At 34.6% G+C, this 24,464-nt stretch overlaps 1 protein-coding gene across 2 annotated transcripts in view; it reads left to right on the top strand.

Moving 5' to 3' along the window:
* The window catches only part of SMCHD1 (structural maintenance of chromosomes flexible hinge domain containing 1), a 122,877-nt gene that overhangs the window by 49,225 nt on the left and 49,188 nt on the right, over positions 1 to 24,464 (top strand). For both annotated transcript variants that reach the window (XM_061131061.1, XM_061131062.1), the window contains exons 18-30: positions 2,046 to 2,123; positions 2,203 to 2,322; positions 5,078 to 5,222; positions 7,731 to 7,827; positions 9,140 to 9,212; positions 10,763 to 10,902; positions 11,509 to 11,643; positions 13,589 to 13,816; positions 15,995 to 16,143; positions 17,017 to 17,105; positions 17,507 to 17,625; positions 19,635 to 19,802; positions 22,207 to 22,332. In XM_061131061.1, coding sequence (XP_060987044.1) covers positions 2,046 to 2,123; positions 2,203 to 2,322; positions 5,078 to 5,222; positions 7,731 to 7,827; positions 9,140 to 9,212; positions 10,763 to 10,902; positions 11,509 to 11,643; positions 13,589 to 13,816; positions 15,995 to 16,143; positions 17,017 to 17,105; positions 17,507 to 17,625; positions 19,635 to 19,802; positions 22,207 to 22,332 — 1,667 coding nt within the window. The remainder of the gene's footprint in view (positions 1 to 2,045; positions 2,124 to 2,202; positions 2,323 to 5,077; positions 5,223 to 7,730; positions 7,828 to 9,139; positions 9,213 to 10,762; positions 10,903 to 11,508; positions 11,644 to 13,588; positions 13,817 to 15,994; positions 16,144 to 17,016; positions 17,106 to 17,506; positions 17,626 to 19,634; positions 19,803 to 22,206; positions 22,333 to 24,464) is intronic.

Here is a 24,464-nt window from a genome sequence, read left to right on the forward strand (position 1 = left end):
ACAGTGGCAGACTTTTTTTTGGGGGGGCTCCAAAATCACTGCAGATGGTGATTGTAGCCGTGAAATTAAAAGACACTTACTCCTTAGAAGGAAAGTTATGACCAACCTAGATAGCATATTAAAAAGCAGAGACATTACTTTGCCAACAAAGGTCTGTCTAGTCAAGGCTATGGTTTTTCCAGTAGTTATGTATGGGTATGAGAGGTGGACTACAGAGAAAGCTGAGCGCCGAAGAATTGATGCTTTTGAACTGTGGTGTTGGAGAAGACTCTTGAGAGTCCCTTGAACTGCAAGGAGATCCAGCCAGTCCATCCTAAAGGGGATCAGTCCGGAATATACATTGGAAGGACTGATGTTGAACCTGAAACTCTTAATACTTTGGCCACCTGATGCTAAGAGCTGACTCATTTGAAAAGTCCATGATGCTGGGAAAGATTGAAGGCAGGAGAAGAGGATGACAGAGAATGAGATGGTTAGATGGCATCACCGACTCAATGGATATGATTTTGAGTAAACTCTGGGAGTTGGTGATGGACAGGGAGGCCTGGTGTGCTGCAGTCCATGGTGTCGCAAAGAATCAGACACAAATGAGTGACTGAACTGACTGACTGACATTTTTTAAAAGAAATAATGCTATTGCACACTCAATAGACTATAGTATAGTATAAACATAGCTTATATGCACTGGGAAGTGGAAACATTTATGTAGCTTCCTTTATTGTGATCCTTGTTTTGTTGTGGTCTGAAGCCAAGCCTACCATATCTCTAAGGTCTGCCTGGTATATATTTATATATAAAATAATTAAAAGGTTTATTTTTTCTGGTAAAATGTATAACAAATTTACGGTCTCAGTCATTTTTAAATCTATATTGTACTGTAGAGTGTTGCACATACTTGTCTGTTTCTTTGTAATGTCATTTAACTTGTTCTACTGTTTTTTCTATTTCCTGAAGACTAGAAATTACCCCCAAACCTTGAATAGATTTATGTTCACTATTTTCTCTCTTCTAAAGCAAGAATCAATACTTTGTAGCAAATTTGTGTTTTTGGTATTACATCGGAGGCATTTGATGGCTATAGTTAATTGTCCCACTTTTAGTGCTACTGGAATGGATTATTGAATTCACTTGGCTGGTATGATTATAAAGTTCTCCTTTCATCCATGTTTTAAGAGTTTCATCCATTAGTGATTTTTGCTTTGTTATTTGGTATGCAACATAGTGGGTTTTCCCAATGATTCTTTCATTTCTAATAATTTATTGTCCTATTATTTCAATTTATTATCCTTTTTGGTTTATTAATTAGTGAGAAATTTCCTGTATCAGTTATGGTCATTGATTTATTTTGAAACACAACTTTTGTTGGAAAGGGAATATAAAGGCTTAATTAAAATTACTGATAATAAGACTTTAGATTAATTTTGACTTCTTTCCAGTGTTATTTGTCTTTAAAGTTATTATATATTCTAAAATTGAAGTCACTTGAAATAATTTTTTTTAATGTGGTCATATCACCTACCTACAGTTTGCTTTTGCTTATGAATTGCTTTAATTCCATTTTGTGAATTTTTTTTTCCATTTTGTGAATTTTTAGAGTCATTTACATGATTCTAAAAACAAAAATAAATAGCAAAGAATATTTCAGAAAAGTGCTATCATCCTTCTGTTTCCTTTCTCCTTCATCAGGCCTCTTAATAGACACTAGGTCTTAGAGATTATGTAAACAAACAATTCTGTTTTAATCTTGAAGAAAACTTGCAAAGTAATGATTTTTAATATAAAAAAAATTAACTCTATATTCTGTTGTTTGTACCAGTTAAGCTTATTTACAGATACATTTTTAAGAATTAAAGTAAAGGAATTTTAATTGGCTGAAAAAGTAAATTTTCATTATGCTGTTGACTTGCATAGGATAATTTTAGGTCTTTTGAAGTTTAAAAGCTATTTTTAAAAATGTACAACAGATATTTGATGCCAGTGTGACATTTCATATTCATGTTCTATATTTAGTTTCTCAAAATATAAATTTTTTTTCTTTTATTAAGCTTCAAGTGGAAATAAAGAAATCATTTCACATATTAGTCAACATGGAGGAAAATGGCCGTACTGGTTTAAAAAAATGGGTGAGTTGTTACTCTGAATATTAAAAATTATATCAGTATTGTGTTTACTTGAATTTTAATTTCTTGTTAATTTGTCCAGAAAATATTCACAAGTTGGGAAATTATACATTGAAATTGCAAGTTGTCCTGAATGAAAGTAATGCGGACACTTATGCAGGAAGGCCACTACCATCTAAAGCAATTAAATTTTCTGTTAAAGGTAAGCAAAACACCAGTATGTAACTCTGTATGCTAAAGGTGGCATTTTAAATCAAGAGGAAAATAGAAAATTTGATAAAAGATGTTTGACCAATTGTATAACCATTTTGGCTTTAGAAATAACTTTATAACTCTGCTTGATAATCATGCTCCTTATAAATTTTTTAAATCATCATTGTTTTCTAGCTTCCTTTGTTACTGGTAGAGTTTAAAGTTATTCTGATTCCTGACTTTTGTATGTTAAACACCCACTCCCAATCCAACTATCCCCATTCTCTCTCTTCCACAATCCTCAGATGTTTGAATAATTTAGAGTTTGGGTCCCAATCTCTGACATTTTAAGTCCTAGGAGTTTTTCTGAGTTACTTTGATTTCTGGTCTTTTTTCTTTCTACAGCGTCTAGTGTTCAGACGTTGGACTTCTTAATTGGTATACTGTGTTTTCTACTTTCCATCGCTTGGTTCTGTTTTTCTACTTTATAAGAGACTTCCTTAACATGATGTTCGATGTTTTCTTTTGATTTTTTTTCTTTCTGCTATAATTTTTTAGTTTCTAAAATATTTTTTTCTCTAATAAATACTTACTTATTTGAAAAGGTTATTTCCTTTTCAGAGCATTTTCTTCTGACTTCATGGGTTCAATATTTTTATTAATTCTGAGGCTATTAATAATGGTATTTTTTCCTTGATGTTTTTAAACATGATTCATAGCCTGTTTCCTCGATGTTGTTTTTTTTTTTCTCATCTGCACTGGGTCTTTCCTATTAGTTGCTGTCTTACATTACTAGTACACACATTTAAGAATAGGACATTTGAGAGCGTTTATTTCATTTGGGGAGATTATGATAAGCGAATTTTAGGTTTTTTTCTCTGGCTGTTCAGATTCTCCAGAGTGGAGTGTAAACACCTAGGTGCCATAATTTGGGGAGCCAAGCTGGAAAAGATGGTGAGATATTTCACATTCAGTATGAATCTTCCACCTGATTTGCCTGTTTACGGTAAACTGGCGCTTTCAGGAGTGCTGTGTCCAGTGTTCAAGGTAGGTCTCTCCTGGACCTACTCTTACCTTCCCCAGAGGAGAAACCTTCCAAATGTTGCTGAAAATGAAGGAGGTAGTTGACTGGCTCTGTGTGGTGAGGAGTGGGTATCTGAGGAGCTGATTCTGACAGACTTGAGCTAGTCTTTCTCTTTTATTCCAGTTTCACTCCTACTTGATAGAGCCGTGCTTGAGACTTTTGAATGTTACATAGTGCGAATTAAATTGGCTCTCTGCTAGCTTTGTTGATGGTTGAGGATTTGATTTTTTGAGTCTTTCTGTTAGGTCCATAGTGCTTCCCCAGTAGCTCGGATGGTAAAGCATCCGCCTGCAATGCAGGAGATCCAGGTTCAGTCTCTTGGTCGGGAAGACCCCCTGGAGAAGGAAATGGCAACCCATTCCAGTATTCTTGCCTGGAGAATTCTACTTGTCCATGTGCTCTCTAGCTTTCAAATTCTGTTACTGTTGTCTTTTTTCTTGTTCTTTGTTTATGAAGGTTTAGGCCTCTTAAAAAAAAAAGCTCTGTGGTGTCATATTATTATGGGGTTTTAGAGAGCTGATTTTTAAGTGCCTGCAATCATTTTGCCTTCTCTAATCAGAAGGCCACCTTGGGGAGTGTTCCTTTTTGTACATACAAATCTACCATGTTCTTTAAATAACACCTGTGGAACATTCCACAGTAGGGATGTGCTGTAGTTTAAGCAGTTTTCTTTGATGAACATTTCAGGTATTTTCAGTTTTGGGACTGTTACAAATCACATCTCTATATGGGGCAGGGGGGAATGATGTTTTGTGTACATGTGCTAGAATTTCTCTACAGTGGATCCCAAGAAGTAGAATTGCCAAACTGAAATGTATCAATATGTGCTTTAACATTTTATATATATTTTCTATCAAGTTGCCCTCCTAAAAGGTTAGGTACCCTCACCAACAGACTGAGGGTTCCTATTTCCCTATACTCACTGCTGGCCAAACTATATTACAGTATTTATTTAGCCTAGTTGGTGGTTAAATTATTTAATTATTAGGTTGTGTATCTCTTTAGCCTTTATTGGACATTGTCATTCTGTGAAAGTCTATGCCCATTTTAATAGTGTAAAACTGTAGTTCTCAAATGTGAGTTTTATATGAATCACCCGCAGGGCTTATTAAACTGTAGACTGGTGGGCCTCACTCCTAGAGTATCTGACACAGGATAAGGTGAATCTTGGAATTTGCATTTCTGATAATTTCACAAGGGATGACTTGAAACTATTAGACTATAGACCACATTTTAACAATAGCTGTTTATAGGAAGTTTTAATGTATTTAGGATTTAAATCCTTTATGGCAAACACTGCAAATGTTTTCTCATATGGAGCTTCTCTATTGACTTTGTATCTACTAAAATATTTTAATCTTTGTCACATATATCCTTGAATAGCTATTGAATACTGTGTTTTGCCTTACTTTTTCCTTTGATAAAATTATAAGCATTTCTTTATTTGAATAATTTCATAGTTTAAAAACACATTTATCTCTCTTTGTAGACTTATTTATATATCATGTAAGTTAACCGTCTGTTATTTTCACAGGTATATTATAGATATAATTTATGTAAATTTTGCTCAGATTTAAAATGCCATCTTTATTGTAGTTTAATCTTCCATATGTAAATAGATGTTTTTAACTACAATGAATCTCTGACTGATGAATTTTCTTTTTATGCTTTTTTTTTTTAGAGGGTAAACCAGAGAAATTTTCGTTCGGTCTTTTGGATCCTCCGTTTCGTGTTGGAGTCCCATTCAATATCCCCGTGGAGTTTCAGGATGAATTTGGTCATGCTAGTCAACTGTCAACTGATATTCAGCCAGTTTTTGAAGCAAGGTAATCTTTGAATGTTCATATTTGCTGAGTATTCACTTTTTTTTAGCTTAAATTGTTTGTGTTCAGTTAACTTCAGTAATGTTTGGTGTTTTATGATACCTGGGGGATTTAGTTAGTCCCAAGCTGTTCTCTGCAGCTGCAGTGTTATATGTGAGTTACCTCAGGAAAGTTTGTTTGGACTGAATTTTTGCTGTTAGTTACTTGGTTGAGACTGATAGGTCTGTCTTACTCTTTTTTTTTTGCAAGTACAATATGACGTCTCCTGGCAGGTCTATACACTATACAATGTTTAATTTGTTGTTTGCGTAGAAATTATGGGCATTTAACCTTAGCAATTACCTACTGGTAGGCTTTTAACCTGCTAGTATAATTTATTTTGGTTTGTGTTTAAAACTGTAGCAATAAAGTTTGTGGTTTCTATGGAAATTTGGTCCTTCCCTGGAATTTGCCTTTACTTAGTAACCCTATAGAATGAAATGATTGGCTTATATTAAGAAATAGCTCTGAAAGCATCCAGTTATTTAATTGAGGATGTTCATTGTTTTCCATTACCTGTTTCTGAGGTGCCTAGGGAGAAATTATTTTTCTCACATTTCTGCCAAATTTGTCTTTGGGGCCCACTTTTTAATGGATGCTTTCTTTTGCTATTGATGTGTACTTTTTTCCCCTTTCAGTGTAATTGTTTGCTCTTTTAATCATTTGAGTATGTACTGTATTCCAGGCATTTGCTAGCTGGAGACACAGAAGTGAATAAGAAGATAGGATTTGCCTCTAGAAGCTCAGAGACTAATGAGATATAGCTTAGTGTCCAGATTTGTACCATGGTTAAGTTCCTGAAAAACTAATCAGTTATAAATAATATTGCAAGTGAATTTTTCTAAATATTCTCTTAAGTTGCAAAATATGGTTCTTGTGCAAAAAGTGATTTTTTTGCAAAAAGTGATTTTTACATATTGCATTCATTTGAATATTAAGCCATAATGGAAGAGTTGAATACTCAAACATGTATGTTTAAAAATAGCCTGCCAGTCTCCTCCACCCATGGGATTTTCCAGGCAAGAGTACTGGAGTGTGTTGCCATTTCCTTCTCCAAGGGATCTTCCTGACCCAGGGATCGAACCCTCATTTCCCACATTGCAGGCAGACTCTACTGTCTGAGCCACAAGGGAAGCCTATTTAAAAATAAAGAACACTAAAAATGTAATCCATCTAGTCACGAATGGGAAATATTTGTGTGTTAGTTGACCCCTGTTTTTAATTATATCTTCCATCTTATCCTTGATAAGATATTCTTATAGAGTGTCTATCACACATACATATTGGTAATTAAGATTTGGGACTTAAAAAAAAAAGTCTTGGTGGCCTGGCTGTGTGTATTTGTCTTCATTAAAGTAAGATCTTTGTCGAATGGGGTTTTTTGTTTTTTATTCAGTGTTAATTAAAATAAAAATAATTCACACATATACCCTAAAGAATCAAATAGGTTGATAAAGCTTATTTAAAAAAAAATAAAAGAGTAGCTCTTCTGCCCTCTCCACCTCACCAACAATCCACTGCTCAGAACCACTTTCAGCTTTCTACTTGAATTTTTTGGTACCTGCTGCCATATATGTAAGTAACTTTTATGTTACTGCTTCTTGATTCTTCAGTTTTAAGCTTTATCTCTTGACTTATGGCTAAGGAAGATGAGGACACACTCTTGTTGCCATTTATATTACAAATAAGCCTCCTTCCTATTCCCACATTTTTTAGTAAAGTTATACTCTGGCTTGATCAGTACTTGGTGCTTGCTTTATTAAAATTATGTAAGTGCTAATTACTTTATTACACAGCTGTTATACTTCTTTTATTTTGCCAAATAGCTCTCTGCCAGTTGTCTGGTCTCTTTTCAAGATGCTTGTACATAGATAACTTGTCAGTTTCATATTCCTTAGACATCTCCCTTGGAACTTTGTGATGTGGTCTGTATGGATCAGCTCTTAAGCTTGTTAGGTTTGTCCTCCTCTGGTCTTCTTTCCTGTTCATCCTGGGAATTTCCTCTGTCCTTTGTGTTGGGAAAATATATAGAAACAGAACCTACTGTCAGCCTAGAAAACTTCTTCACAAAGGTAGGAGAGAAAGGGAACAATTTTATGACTGAATAAACAGTAAACCAGAGTGTGATCCTCATCACTATCTGATAAAGAGTTTGTAAAAACTGAAGGATAGCTTAACTCTGTTGAATGGTAAAGTGAATATAACCTATCACATTCATGTTTTCAAGAAAAATTGCCCAGTGTCTTGATGACTGGGTGCAGAGTTTGCAGTTTGGGGTCAGTTAGTTGGAGTTCGGGCTGTGTGCTTTCACTGTTGAGGACCGATGTTCAGTCCCTGGTCAGGGAACTAAGAGCCTGCAGGTCGTGTGGTGCAGGCCCACCCCCACTGCCCCTCCCCCAAAAGAAAGAAGAACACTTGCAGCTTATTTGTAGATAATGGAGGAAAAGTTAAAAAATAATTTATTTTTTCCAGTGGTTTAACTTTACATTATGAAGAAATAACCAAAGGACCAAATTGTGTCATTCGAGGTGTTACAGCTAAGGGCCCTGTAAACTCTTGTCAAGGCAAGGTAAGCATTGTACGTACGTGTTATAATGCATGTTTATTTCTTACCTAGTAAAAATGAAATTGGACATTTAAAATTGAATAACCTAGTTTTGTGGCAAGATGACAGTAACGTCAGGTTCTTAGGAATTAATCAGCATCATGTCACCTGACATACCATCACCACTTTCATCTCTGAGGAAGACCAGCATATTTGCTACTGTTGTTTTTTAAATGGTTATGAACTAAATATTTTCAACTGTCTTTATTTTCATTCCAGTCTTTTCATAGTCAAAGCCATTTTCGACAGTTATCTAGTACTGTGTTGCTTCTTTTCTTGTTCTTTTTTTATTTTCAATATTTTTCTTAGAATAGGAACAAAAATATGAGAAACTTTGGCTTACTTTGTAAACGTATTGAGTTTGGTATTTGGCTAAAGGAAGAGGGAGGAATAAAGTTAGGGATGGTAAAGGCAAACTGCAATAAGGTAATTTTTCAGTTAAGTATATAGAGTAGCTAATAGATTACTATGACTAATGTGAACACTAGCTAATAACTTAAGTGATATGTTAGTTTTTTCCCCAATGTATCATTACCTTCAATATATATTTTAAAAATTTTCCCTGCCAAAATAATGTTTAAAATTGAGCATGTGAGTTTACTGCATTAAAGCAAAGAGCAGGTTCTGTCCATCCTCCTGAATTAAGCTGTTTCTGGAAGAAGAACTTGAAGTTCATGGAAATTTTGACTTTAGTAAAGGTACTTAAAAAGATTTCTAGGTTTTAAAAACCTTATCATTTTGAAATAATTATTTTTACAGAAGAGTTACAGAGATGGTATAGAGAGTTCACATGTATTTCACCCAGCTTCCTCTATTAAACATCTTATATAAGCATTGCATATTTATCCAGTATTATCATTGATATAATACTGTTAACAAAACTCTGGACTTCAACATTTCGCCAGTTTCTCCACTGTATTTTTCTATACCGGAATCTAATCTAGAATATGACATTATATTTAGAAATGTGTAGATTTGGGGGTTTTTCCATTTTACTACTTTTATAGTACCCAGCTTAATTCTGGTAATTATTCAGAGGGTATGCCTTTTGAATTTGAAGATAGTATTGTCTGTAAAGAAGCAATATAAGTCAATTTTTTCACCTTTTCAATTTCTTTCATACATACATATGATAATTTTAGTCAATATAAATTTGCTGAGTGACTTTCTCTAATGATATGAAAATGAAAAGCAAAAAATAAGTCAGAATTGAGGTGGTAAATTACTTGAGTATTTATTTAGGATTTGAATTTAATTAAAATAATTTTTTTAACAGAATTTTAATCTGAAGGTTATTCTGCCGGGTTTAAAAGAAGACTCACAGATTTTAAAAATTAGATTACTTCCAGGTAATATTACTTTAAGAAATATTCCTCATATTTTCCTTTTAAATGATATTCTTATGATAAAGTATAATGACACAAAGGTGAAGTGTTTTTTGGTTGGTTATGGTATAAGCCTTGAAAATACATTTGAATGTCATGCATAACACTAACAGAAATAATCAATTAAAAAACAGGGTAACATTTAGGAAGACTTAAGTTCTAAAAATAATCCTGAAAGAATAATATGAATATTGAAAACACATTGTGAAACTATTCTTAAGGATGTACAATTAGGCTTACATTAGAACTGGATGTGTCCTTTACTTTTTCTGATGTAGCTAAATATTTCATATTTTAAGAAGAAAAGTTTCTTATGCTTTTATGTTGTTAATTTGAGTAATGATTTATCAACCTAAAAACCTTTTATACTGATCTTAATGAAAAAGAAACATATTAGCTATTTCCTTTCACAGATTCTTATAGTTTGAGCTTTCCGTCAAGCATGGATTGATAAAGAAGTAAAAATTGGCCCATTGGTAGGAAAAAAAAAAAAAGTTTCGTATTAATACTTAAGATGCTTTTATTTTGAAAGGCTGGCTAAAACATATGGATTATTCAAATATCAGGGGAACTTCTTATTAACCAGATAGTGCTGACAATTTTTTTTAGAAGTTGAGAGTGATGGTTGTGAGGTGGGAAGTGGGACTGTGTAGTCAGAGTGGTCAGTAACTCAAGTCTGCCCCTTGTAGCCATGTGACCTGGACAGGATACTTACTCTCTGGATCCCAGCTTCCTCAGGCATAAAATGGGGATGATACTAATAAGTACCCTCTTGGTCAAGGTCATTGTAAGGATTCTGAGAACAGAGTTGGCATATGATTAAAACACAAATATTAACTGATATAACTTGTTCTTTGTAAACTTGTGTTCCCAGTATTTAGTATAAATTGTATTTTAAAATATCAGTGTTTATAGGGCATAACAGTGTTTATAGGGCACAACAGGTCATGCTGCTATTGAAGTGTAAAACCTCTTTTATTAGTTTAGAGGAAAATTATGGTGCAGCTTGCTTAGGATATCAAAGGGTTGTGGGCAGTCTAACAAGTAAATTATCTGGTTATGTCATTACATGAACTGATCCTTTGAGCAAAATTACCTAATAGAGGTACGTAGTGTGCCTGAGAAATCAGTCATTGTGTAAAAGATAGAAAATTTAAAAAGTAGTTTAATAAACTTTTATTTTTTTTCTTGAATACTGTTTTCCAGGATCTTTTCAGTATTTTACACATTTGAGTGATTTCTAGCATGAGCTATCACTTGTCTTAGCTTGTCCATAAAACTGAGTCTAGACCTCAAACATTTTAATACAATTGGGAATCAGTGCATTTGGGGGTTGTGTGTAGAATCTATTCATTTGGGGGTAGAAATGATTAACCATGGATATTTCTTCTTTCTCTCTCAGCATTATTTAAAAGATATTAAAACTTAAAATGTTAAAAGCTGTTTCTTTTGCTATTTTAGCATTTCATTTTTGGAAACCTGAATCTCATTTTCATTATATAATTTTCTGGTAGGTCCTCCTCATCGATTGAAAGTGAAACCTGATTCTGAAATTTTAGTTATAGAAAATGGAACAGCTTTCCCATTTCAGGTGGAAGTTTTGGATGAATCAGACAATATAACAGCACAACCAAAGCTGATTGTTCATTGTAAGGTAAGCTATTGCAAGATAAGAATGTGTAGATTTTGAGTGCCATTGTAGTAACTGGAAATAACTCTATCTTTTGACTCTTTTATAGTAAGCTTTATATAGTATCTAGACTGTGTAATGATTATTCCATGCAGAAATTTGTGGGCTATCTCATTGCCAATAATTTTCAACATCTCTAATTCAGTAATGATGCCAACTATGCCAAGTATAGAACTACAGATTCCTCCCCGCTCCTTCCTTTGTCCATCCTCCTCATTTCAGATGAAGTATTCAGTTATGAGCAAAATGATAAAATTATCCTTTAGGATTAAGGATGGATGGGTAAATGAGTATGAGTAAAAGAGCTCAAGAAGGAAAGGAAAACCCAAATAGGTAAGAAAGAATGATTGTTAAGGAAGTTGATTTTTCTTCCAACATCAGCACATTTTACCTAGAATTGTAGAAACTTACTCCTTTCAAAATTGTCTAGGATATTAGTGAATTATACTTACAGTACTCTTAATTTATAGTCAGAAATAGTAGCTAAACTATATTATTTGAAAATTGAAGTTATTGAGTAACCAGTTACATTCGATTGGGATCTTAAATTATTTTGTGTGCTTCCAATAGTTTTCAGGTGCTCCAAACCTTCCAGTCTATGTTGTGGATTGCAGTAGTTCTGGAACTAGTATTTTATCAGGACCAGCAATTCAAGTTCAGAATATTAAAAAAGACCAGACACTTAAAGCAAAAATTGAAATACCTGTAAGTTGTTATTGTTTTTCATTGGTATTATATTGACTTTTTATTCAAATACTCTTTAATAGCTTTTAATATTTCATGTAAAGTTGTTTGACTTTTTAAGATGAGATATTTGTGATTCTTTTAGCCAGAGGGAAGAAAAGACAAAAATGAAATGGTGTTGTAAATAACACTTTGTATCAGATATTAGAAATTTCTTGCTCAAACCTTTTATAATATCTATAGCTATTGTTGATTATATGTTCCTAAAATTATTTTTTCCTGTTATTAAAGTGTAACAGTTATCAGTTTTATTTTATTGTTTGTTTCTTATAGTTTACACCTTTTTCTTAGAAAGTTTAATAAATGTCTCTGTTGAACCACCACTGAAGGATATATTAACATTTAATATGTATGTATAATTTAAATATATGGTTTTTCTTAGTATTATTCTATAAAGAGAGTGCTGTGTTGATGTGCCAGTAGGACACTTGTTACTGGGTGTTCATCATGGCTGAAGATGAGGCCAGCCTAGAGGAGGGCAAGCAGTTGATAGAAGCATATGATTTCCTAAGATTGCTGAATGAGATAACAAATACTTATGCAAGTAAAATATCTGTATGTGGTTTCTTCATGATTGATATGGTGGTAGATGATGATTTACCCAATCAGTTGATTAACCAATGTTTTTCCAACTAACTATACACCAGCAAACACATCCTGAGCCTCAAAAGGGTAAAAACTTCTATTTTTTAAAATTAGAATGAGATGATTTGACTTTATTATAATTCTTTTCTTTTGAAACTAGTTATGTTTGATCATCTTAAAACATTTGTTGTGCGTTTCCTTTTTTTCAGTAATGTGAGCATTGTGTGTTTGAGTATATTGTCTTGCAAAAGATCTAGACAATTCAGGAAGAAAAGACTTGTTGTTAGGGAGAAAGCTGGGCTTGAAAGCAAGGGAATATTTACATACAATTATGTAAATACTGCAGAGCAGCAGCAGTCTGAAAACCAAGAGTCCAAGGCACTTAAAGACCACAGTATACCTGTAATATGCCGTTTAAAAATGTTACGCAAAGCAGTGACTCTTAATTTTAAGTCAGGCAAATAAGGTGTGCTTATAATAGCAGATGGGTTTTTTGCCTGATACTCTGTGAAGTAGTAATTTTGACTGTGTCATTATTTGTGTGAATGGGCTTTGATAGAATGACCTCAAGTAGATGAGGAAGGAGACATTAACAAAGCAGGATTGTAAAGGTATTTTAGGTTTAGACTTGAATTTTTTGTATTCTATGGAATGCACTATACCTCAATTCTGAGATGATTATGTAGTGTTTTAATTTCATGTGCCTAAAATCAATTTATGTAGCATACCAGCTCATCTCTGCTGATCTTTGAAACACTGCTGTGCCTAATATGACAAATTACAAACTGCTCAGCCTTCGGGGCACCTAGAGTCCTTATCTAGCTACAAGCAACTCTGTCCACTTACCCCAGTAAAAAATGAATTGAAAAAGCTCTAGAAACTCCTTAAAGTAGTATATTTTATGCCAGTTATTTGTCTCTGATTTTATAGAAAATTCTTAATTTATTACACCTTTGTTCTTATTAATAAATGCTGACACCAACTGTATGTCACATGATTAAACTTTCAGAAGTTTGCAACACTTTTAAGCAGATTTACCAAGAGGAATGTTCTTTTAAGTCCAAATATGCTAGTTTTAGGTTTTGAGAATGTGACCACTGTCATTATTTATAACTTGATGGTATAAAATGTGGACTTGCTAACAGTACAGTGTCCTCTTAATGAGAGAACCTATAATTGTTAACAATATATAAGATGATCTCTCATAATATTGGAGATAAATTCCTAAGCAATATGAAAGATTTACCATAAAAGCCAAAAGTGATGTTTTCAGTACGGATGTTTTCATTCAGTATGTATTTGTGTTTTTCTCTCTTCCCAGAGTTGTAAAGATGTGGCACCAGTGGAGAAGACTATTAAGTTGCTCCCCAGTAGCCATGTTGCCAGATTACAGATATTCAGTGTGGAAGGACAGAAGGCCATACAGATCAAACATCAGGATGAGGTTAACTGGATAGCTGGAGATGTTATGCATAATCTTATTTTTCAAATGTATGATGAAGGAGAAAGAGAAATCCATATAACATCAGCTTTGGCAGAGAAAATTAAAGTAGGTATCTCAAATGGATTACTTGCAAGAATTTTGTACATTTTTTGCTTGGAAGAACAAGTTATATAGGCTGTCCTCTTAAGAAGATGCTCATCCCAGCAAAACAGCATTGTTATTTAAAATCCCAGGCTAAATAAAGTGTTTTTTTTTTTTTAACATGCACTAGATTGGAATGTTGAATGTGTTAAATCTGTGCTTAGAGAAATGATTTTGACACCTAAACAAAAATCCAGTCCTGATGAATTGTATTTCTGTTCACAATTAAGATCTCCATTTGACCAGAGCAGTATTTTTGTAGCTATTCTGAAGGCACTAAAGAAAAGGTCTGTTGAAGGCAAACGGTAGAACAGTACTGTGAACCACAGTATTGTGAACTACAAACCAGACCCCTGATTTGGCCATTTGAAATTGGTATAGCAGTCTCTAAAATTGTTATCCGTACACAGTGGTTTTGTCAGTTCTCACTAGCTTCAGATGGTCCTCAGACCTGCCATCTAAATGTAGCGTTTGTACCTTGAAAGGGTGAATCTGTATGCTGAAACTTGAACAGCTCACCTAACAACCCAATTAAAATGGTGGTGTTTTTTTTCTGCCATGCTGCACAGCTTGTGGGATCTTAGTTCCTCAACCAGGGATTGAACCCAGGCCCTTGACAGTGGAAGTACAGAGTCATAATCACTGTACCACCGGAGAATTCTCCTCTTTTGCACTGTTAAATTCTGTAGCCATCCTGAATCTCCAGGATATAGGATCTGATATCTTGTAAGAATTGTTTACCAGGGTTCAGCTGACATGATTTTTAAAACCTTATTTGGAATAGCCCTTGCTCCAGCCGGTTTATTTTTTCCCTCCATAATAAGAGAAAGGAGGATTGTGAGAGAAATGGTCCCTATCCTGCTTGGAAGGGAGGCAAGCCATTTTTATCTCTCAGCAGATCTGAAGGCAAGTGGTTTAAAAGTGGTACTAGCAACCTGGCTTCTGAACTCATACCTTGCTTTCTCATAATGTTGTTTCCAGTTTAGTTTCTTATTAAGATTAAGAATAAACATTGACTTGAGAGCCTCTTTCTGTATATAACCTTCTTTTTGCCATTCTTTAAGCTCATGGACTGCTTTTGACACATTTTCCTCAATTCTAGTCATGATATATTTCTTGGGTTCCAAATATTTTAAAACATGTACCTTTATTGACTATAAAGGATATTTATACTTTTACTAAATGTATACACTTAAAATGACTGTGTAATCTTTAGAAAATTCTCTATTACCAAGGAAAGTCAACCCAAACTGATACAGAAATTCTCTGAGCAGACATAGGAATTCTCTGAGCAGAGAGCACAGGTAGGGTGAGGGAAGCCAGCCATTTTGTGCAACTCCTGCTTTTGCTTCCACTATGTAAAAAAAGAAAAAATATGATATAAAGAATAAAGAATGGTTTACAAAGATAACAAGGTAACTAAGAAAGTTAGAACAGTGTAAACTAGGATCACAATATTAGAATATCAGTGATTTAAGAATCACAGCTATAAAGGCTAAAAGCATAAAGTTGAGCTAAAAGTTCTTAAATAGAAAGGATTGGAAGTTTAAAAGTAAAATAGAGTGGGGTAGTCAACTTTAAAAATGGATAACAAATAACAAAATACGGAGTTTAAGAGATGTAAAGTTAAAATTAGAGCTAAAAACATTTGAGAGTGGATTAAGATCAAGATGTGGCTAGGATGGTAATTACATAGTGAATTTAACTTTTCTCACCTTGCTGAATAGGGTCCACTTATATCTTAATTAAAACCTGTAATAGCAAGATTCTTTTTGAAAAAACAATAACAATTGACTATAACTTCTCAGAATTGATAACATGATTTGATTCCCATAGTTTTTTAAAACTATAATGACCAAAGTAATAATCTTGTGGCGAAGTGCTAAAGGAATGATTTAGGAATATTTATTTCGTTGCATTGAAAGATGTGGCAGTATTAACAGGGAAGACAGTGAAAAAGATAACTTTTCTCTTAGTAATATATGAACCACCATCATTTATGGTCATAAAGGGCCTTCCTTTTTCCTTAGAGTTGGGGAGGATGGATTATAATTTTTTAAGAATCTTTGGTAAGATAACTGGCAGTTGGAAGACATTCGAGTAAACTTTATGTTATTCTTAAGTATATAATTTCCCTTCTAGGTTAATTGGACTCCTGAGATTAACAAAGAGCACTTACTGCAGGGTCTGCTTCCTGATGTACAAGTACCAACATCTGTGAAAGATATGCGCTATTGCCAGGTTTCATTCCAAGACGATCATGTGTCTTTGGAAAGTGCATTTACAGTAAGGTTTGTGGGCATATTACGTTTTGAGATATTCAGCATATGGTGACAAAAATGCTTTTCACCAAAGCATACATATCAAAGTCATTTTTTTGATGTAGAGATTTCCACAACTTCTTGGAAACAGGTTGTCTTTGGAATAAAGCTTCACTGATGATAGTGATTCATCCTTAATATCACTCTCAGCCTCTACTTAACTTGCCCCTCTAGTATCTGTCAGAACGAGAACTTTTGTTAAAGGAATGTCCTCCTAGGACAAGCAACAGTGAAAACTCCTAGAAAATGACAAAGATGTGAGAAATACAAAAGATGCAGTGTGAGATCAGTCAGTGTGTTGCTCAGAAGGAATTCTTTCATTAGTTGTGATTTTCAAAGCTGAGTCTACCTGATAGAAAAGGGGAAAATTTAAGTAAATATATAGAAGACCTGTCCTTCACCCTGGCCTGTCAGTTCCTTGGCTGCCTCTTTTTTATTAACCTTTTCTACTTTAATTCCGTACACATTTCCATACTACTCCAACACTTAGAATGGCTCCGTGTCTGAGATAAAATTAACAGATGTACTACTCTTCAGTCAGAGCTAGATTTCTTGATGAGTCATTCTTACCAACCCATTGCTTTTTTTTTTTCAGTGCTCTCATGTCATAATTTCCTTTTAATCCAGGATAGATAACTGTGATCTAACATGCATTTATTTTTTTGGTCAGTATTCTCTACTGTCTTTGCAAGCTGTCTTTTCTCTATTTCCCTTTGGATTAATAGTGATACTGTTTTTAAGTTTAAGAAAATGAGCATTACATATATTACTCCTTAGCATGTTGAAACTTTTTTCTACAATTAATGGTGTAATTAAGGCCTTTAATTTGTTAATCAATTTCAGACCACTTCCAGATGAACCTAAACATCTAAAATGTGAATTAAAAGGAGGGAAAACGGTACAGATGGGTCAAGAGCTTCAAGGAGAAATAGGTTAGTATGACCTACTTTCTTTCTTTAAAACACTTCTATAATATGTCCTTATGTTCATGTTTTGGCATACATAATCTGAAAGGAAAACTTTGGATTTATATATGGTTAATGGTTTAAAATCCACTGTTGAAACGGTTGAAGCATTTTCCCTATCTTTGCCTATGCTGACCTAACTAAAAACAGTTAGTTGAAAAGAATGTTGACTTTTGTTAGAAATTATAATGGTTAATACTAAGAGCATAAAATAAATATGTTAGTATGATTCACATCCTGTATTTTTCTTATATCCAGATTATTACATGACACTAAATTATTTCCTTCAGATATTCATGGTAAAACATATGACATCAACATCATGTTAAATTAAGATACTGTAAAATTAACTGCCTCCCCCTTTTTAGTTGTAACTGTTACAGATCAGTATGGGAATCAGATTCAAGCATTTTCACCAAGTTCTCTGTCTGCGTTGGGAATTGCTGGGATTGGACTTGATAGCTCACATTTGAAAACTACTTTTCAGGTATGACTGTTTCCCGTTAACAGTTGACTATTCCATTCAGATTATATATAACAGAAAGTTTGGGAAACACAAAAGTAAGAGAGATTTGATTGCAGTATTTACAATGAAAAATTGTAAAAGGCATTGAAGTAATTTTTATTTTGAAAATTTAAACATACACAAAAATTTTGAACATACACAAAAATAGCATAAGTAGTATAAGTAATTCCCATGGTCCTACCAGTCAGCTTCAGCATTCATCACTTCCCCCTTACCTGTCACTTTGAAGCAAATTCCATACATCATACCATTTCATCCCTAAGTATTTTGACATGTGTACAAAGGTTGTTTTTCATGTACCTATTTGAGTAAAATTTCTTGGTGCTCAGTCGCTGCATTAAATAGGATACCTGGGAGAACTCTAGTTGTAAAAGTGTGCAGATATGCAGTTAATTGAGATTAGCTTGAAAAATAATACTGGTGAAATTGTTTCTGTTTAAAACAAGCAAGGAAACACAAGTACTCTTCTTGGAGAGATTAAAGACCATTTTCGAGAAAAGATGTTGGAGTTGAGCCTTCAAGGATCCTCCCAGCCTAGAGCAGGTCAGAAAGAAGGAATTCTAAGTTGAATTCACTTAGGGCATTTAGTGGTTTTTAAACCTCTTCATCCTTTTGCAACCTCCATTATCCCTTTTACCCAACAGAATAATCATGAGAGTCTCATGGTTGCCCCGCCTAACCAGAGTTTTTGTTTCCACTAACCTACTCTGCTGTTATTTTCTAGTTTTCAGAACGCCTTTTCCACAGTATCTTAGCACTGCTGAGGAACTTCTAATGGTGTTTTGTTTACTGTAAAAGATAAGGTTTGATCTATGACTTTCAGATGCTTTCTTGTCTAGCTTCACCCTCTGTGTAGATGAAGTCAGATAATAACCACTGTTGTGCACGAACAGTTTCTTCTTCCTGTCACTTTATGCGTAGACACCCATCCTCTTTCAACTAATTGTTCCTAACCTGTTTCCCTACATCTTGTTTTTCCCTGTCTGTTAGATTCCCATCAGCATATAAGCATGCCATACTCTCTCTGCTCTTACCCCTCACAGCTTCCTTTGGCCCTGAAACATGTCTGTCTAGTACTGCCCTCTTTTTCTCCTTTTTGTAATGTAGCTCCTTGAAGAGTTATGTACACTCTCTATTTTCACATTCTTCAGTCTCATTCCCAGGCAGGCCTCCTAGGTGTTTCTGCCCTGTGCCACCTGACCAAATCGAGGGTCAGTTTCCAGTTCCCATCTCATGCCCCCTGTCAGCATTTTATACTATGAGGTTAGACTCTGTCTCCTTAGGGTGCCTGAAGTACGCCGTAGTATTCTGCTGCAGCACGCCTGTCTCCTCCCATCTCCAGTCAAGTTGACCTTTCTCCTGTCATTTTATGACTGATAGGTACTATCTTGACTCACTTTCATAGAAACAATAGAAGTCTACCCCTAGTCTCTGCATAAAACAGGAACCTTCCAGGTTTTTTTTTTAATACCAAAGTTGTTTTTAAAGTCTTTCTAAAATAAAATACTGATTTTAATGTGCCATTGTTTTTTAAGATTATTTCCGCATCTTCATAAAATGTACTGCTCTTCTGAAGCACATTCCCTTGGTAATCTCAACATGGAGGTTAAAAATGTGGCAAACAGGGAAGGAGCTTGTTGGACAGGCACATACGTGCTATTCGGAGAACAGAAAGGAGACAGTGCAAGTGTAAAGAAGGGGGAAATTAGGAAAAGATAAGGAAAAAGGACATAAGTTGAACCTTTCAGATCTCTCCCTCACAGAGGAGAATTTCACTTTCTTGTCTCAAGGAAATGAAATTCAGGACACGCCAGTATTGGCATATGTGTGTTACTTGCTGTTGTTTTACCAGAAACACATCTGTATGCACATAGGTAGTGACAACATTTTCTTTCTTTTTTCTGAAAACTAAACATGATCTTCCTGGTGTTTTTTGTTTTTTTTTTTCCAATGTGCTTTTTCCTCACTAGGAAAATACACAAAGTATAAGCGTGAGAGGAGTCAGATTTACTCCAGGTCCCCCTGGAAATAAAGATCTTTGCTTTACTTGGCGTGAATTTTCTGACTTCATTCGAGTGCAGCTAGTTTCTGGGCCACCAGCTAAACTTCTTCTTGTAGACTGGCCAGAGTTAAAGGAGGTAAGTACCTTCCTGCCTTGATTGAAAGAATTTAATATCAATATTTTGACCTACTAACTGCTTCAGAATGTTAGTAGATCAAAGTTATATTTTGTTGTTGGAGTAGTAACAATAGTAACAATAACAAAAAGACAAAGTAATATGAATTTTAATACTTTGTTATTTATCACTGTGTCCTCATTTGTTTAAAAAAAAAAGTGATACTTCAAATTCTAAGAGTTTTATTATAGAAATTAAAAATATGCATTAAAATAAAAATAGATAACCCCCAGTTTCAACAGTTGCTGAATTTCACCAATTTTATTTCATTGTTCTCTCTCACTGGCTTATTAAAAAAAATGTTTTTGCTGGAATTTTTAAATGCATACCAGATATCAAGTCATTCATTACACTCTTAAAAACATCAGTTTGCTTCCCTATACATATAGTTATACATATCTTAAATACTAATTTGCAAATGTCTGTCAAATCGGTTACCTTTCAATTTTCATTAAATTTTTAGAATTCTGATTTTAAAATGTTCACATTCTGGTGTTCAGTTATGGTGTGGCAGAGCCTTATCTGTTGGTACAAAAGGTTATTTTTTCTAATGGAAAATCATCTCACATGACCATGGCAGTAGATGAAATTATCTCACAAAGGAACTGATCATCTGAGAAAAGCTTACATATCTCTGCTATAGTTTGAGATTGTCCTTTTTTGATTCATAAATTTAAAAAATATTTAAAAACAATTTTTTCCTTAACACTTGTTGACTGAAGAGTTGTACTGCAAAGACAGTGGACTTATTTTTATATAGAAGCATATTTACTGCATTAACTCAATGCCTTATTAGAAACCTAATGATGTCAGTAAAGAATTTGTTGACTGACAATATCATGGAATAATTGTGTACCCTTGAGGTGGAAAAAATCTTTACATGTTCATGTTTTTAAATTATTTTGTAGGAGGGGAATATAAAAATTAATGACAGCTTGTTAACTCAAAAATTTATTATCGGATTTATTTGCAGATATCATTGAAATCCAAAAGCTTTAAAAATAAAACCTAAAACTAATTCTCCTCTGTTAAGAGATACGTTATATGTGGGTAAGGCTGAAAATGTAATCATTGAATATGTGGTTTTCTTAGAATTTTCCAATTTAATTTTTGACTTACCTCCCTCTTCCACACACAGGATCTTAAATAGAAAGGAGAACTAATTTAACACCTAAGCATGATAAATAGAAAAATTATATAAATATACATATATATTCTCAGTTAATCTTCAACAACATTATTATGTATTGTCCTTCCTTATAAATGAAGAAACAAATTCTGAAATGTTATATTGCATGATAGTATTAATAAGTGGCAAATCATGAACATTTGATTTTGGTTATTTCCTTTCTCCACCACTACCCAGAAGAATTTTCAGCTAACAGCTTGGGCTGTAAGTTGTTTACTGGAAGATATTCTTTACAGGTAGTTGCTGTTTGATAGATGGACAATTATGTAATTATAAATAAAGACCCTGATGTGTTTACATTTGGAAACATCAGCACTTCTTGTGTATTCAGGCTTTTTATAAACTTTAGCACACAGAATATAGTCTGTCCATGAAAATTTTTTGCTAGTCAAGCATAAACCAGCTTCAAGGGTATCTTTTTAAAAAATGTTCCTAACACATTACTGATGTTTCTCCCACTTTTTAGCAACCTCCTAACATAATTGGAGGGATGGAGGAAGCAGAGGGAACATTACTAGTAGGAGAGGTGATAAATCACTTTCCTTTTTTGCTAGTTATATCTTTCCTATCTTCTTTTTTTCTTTAACTTTAAACATCTGACACAGAGGATTGGACTTTAACAGGTTTCTTGCTTGACAATGAGTTTCCTTTGATATACCTAGGTCAGCAAACAAATTCCCGGAGTTACACAGGCCTTACTTGGATTAAGGGAAAAGCAAGAGTCATTTTAAGTCTACACTGTCTTGTTTAAGTTTATCCATGACTAGTCCTATTTGACTAGGAGCTGGAAAGCTGTCCACACTGCTTCATGTAGACTTGACAGAGTGCCAGCAATTGATGGAGAAGTTAGACTGTAGATTGACCAATGCTAAATATGAGCGCCTAAGATAAATTTCTGTTTCCATTGAAGTCCTTGCAATATGTAATTTTCAGAATTCTTGACTGGCTCTGGAAGCCAGTAATGTCAAATATATTTTCCCTTTTATTAAATTTTTAATCATTCTATGAGAAGAGGATTATTAGTGACAATGTAATTGACTTTCAGAAGTTTATTTTAATTGATGAAAGGAGCTATTTGTGAGTAAAACAGATGAATTCAGTGATTGTTTCACTTTAATAGCAATCATATTGTTTGGCATGTTTTAGTGCTTCTTAAAAGATTTGTGTCTGTTTTAGTCCATTCCAGTGATTAATGGAAGAGAATTGCAGAATCCTCTCATTGTTCAACTTTGTGATCAGTGGGATAATCCAGCACCTGTGCCACAGGTTAAAATAAGTCTTGTAAAAGCTAACAATTTAAAGGTAAGTTTTAAACATCCTTAAATAATTCTCACTTAAAATTTTGGCTTTCATTCTCAGTATCATCATGTCTTTAGGTGTTACCTTTTTTTTTTTTTTTTTAAATAGCCTTTTATAATCTTCACTATTGCTTAGTTTTGTTTTTGTTATTCAGTCCCTAAGTTGTGTCTGACTCTTTGTGGTCCCATGGACTGTTGCGTTCCAGGCCTCCCTTACCCTCACTCTCTCCTGGAGTTTGCCCAGGTTTGTTGCTTACTTTGTCAGTCTAAAATTTTAATAGTTATTTTGAGGAAGTACAGTTTATATTTTGCAGACAGTGTAACAAGAGGCAGCAGTCTCTAATTATGACTGTTTATTACACAATATTAATAATATCTGAATTTCAGATTAGGAACGGGTAATGTTGACAAGGTGAATGAAGTTAGATACAATGACCTGCAGTCTGGGTTATGAAACAGGCGTTATTTGGGAAACTTAAAAGTTCTAAGGGTGAAGCAAGAGAGTCGCATGAGTAGCTGTGCTCTGCTTACCATTTGGAGAGCTGCCTGGGCAGAGCTGTTGGACCTCTACTGAGACCTATTCTAGGGAAATGAGCAAGCATGAACATGGCCTTGTAATGTTTGGGGGAAAACATAGTGCTTGGATACTAGGAAGCTCAGGATTAGGTTCAGTTCAGTTCAGTCACTCAGTCGTGTCTGACTCTGCGACCCCATGAATCGCAGCACGCCAGGCCTCCCTGTCCATCACCAACTCCTGGAGTCCACCCAAACCCATATCCATGGAGTTGGTGATGCCATCCAACCATCTCATCCTTTGTTGTCCCCTTCTCCTCCTGCCCTCAGTCTTTCCCAGCATCAGGGTCTTTTCATATGAGTCAGCTCTTTGTATCAGGTGGCCAAAGTATTGGAGTTTTAGCTTCAACATCAGTCTTTCCAGTGAATACCCGGGACTGATCTCCTTTAGGATGGACTGGTTGGATCTCCTTGCAGTCCAAGGGACTCTCAAGAGTCTTCTCCAACACCACACTTCAAAAGCATCAGTTTTTTGGTGCTCATCTTTCTTTCTAGTCCAACTCTCACATCCGTACATGACCACTGGAAAAACCATAGCCTTGACTAGATGGACCTTTGTTGACAAAGTAATATCTCTGCTTTTCAATATGCTGTCTAGGTTGGTCATAACTTTCCTTCCAAGGAGTAAGCATCTTTTAATTTCATGGCTGCAGTCACCATCTGCAGTGATTTTGGAGCCCAGAAAAATAAAGTCAACCACTGTTTCCCCATCTATTTGCCATGAAGTGATGGGACCAGATGCTCTGATCTCACTTTTCTGAATGTTGAGCTTTAAGCCAACTTTTTCACTCTCCTCTTTCACTTTCATCAAGAGGCTCTTTAGTTCTTCACTTTCTGCCATAAGGGTGGTGTCATCTGCATACCTGAGTTATTGATAATTTATCCCGGCAATCTTGATTCCAGCTTGTGCTTCCTCCAGCCCAGCATTTCTCATGATGTACTCTGCATATAAGTTAAATAAGCAGGGTGACAATATACAGCCTTGACGTACTCCTTTTCCTATTTGGAACCAGTCTGTTGTTCCATGTCCAGTTATAACTGTGCTTCCTGACCTGCATACAGATTTCTCAAGAGGCAGGTCAGGTGGTCTGGTATTCCCATCTCTTGAAGAATTGTCCACAGTTTGTTGTGATCCACACAGTCAAAGGCTTTGGCATAGTCAATAAAGCAGAAATAGATGTTTTTCTGGAACTCTCTTGCTTTTTCGATGATCCAGCAGATGTTGGCAATTTGATCTCTGGTTCCTCTGCCTTTTCTAAATACAGTTTGAACATCTGGAAGTTCATGGTTCATGTATTGTTGAAGCCTGGCTTCGAGAATTTTGAGCATTACTTTGCTAGCGTGTGAGATGAGTGCAATTATGTGGTGGTTTGAGCATTCTTTGGCATTGACTTTCTTTGGGATTTGAATGAAAACTGACCTTTTCCAGTCCTGTGGCCACTGCTGAATTTTCCAAATATGCTGGCATATTGAGTGCACAGCATCAATATGCTTTCAATGATGCATCAATTGATGCATCAGTGATGCTTTCACAGCATCATCTTTCAGGATTTGAAATAGCTC

This window comes from Dama dama, chromosome 27 (assembly GCF_033118175.1).
Source record: "Dama dama isolate Ldn47 chromosome 27, ASM3311817v1, whole genome shotgun sequence".
NCBI lineage: Eukaryota > Metazoa > Chordata > Mammalia > Artiodactyla > Cervidae > Dama > Dama dama.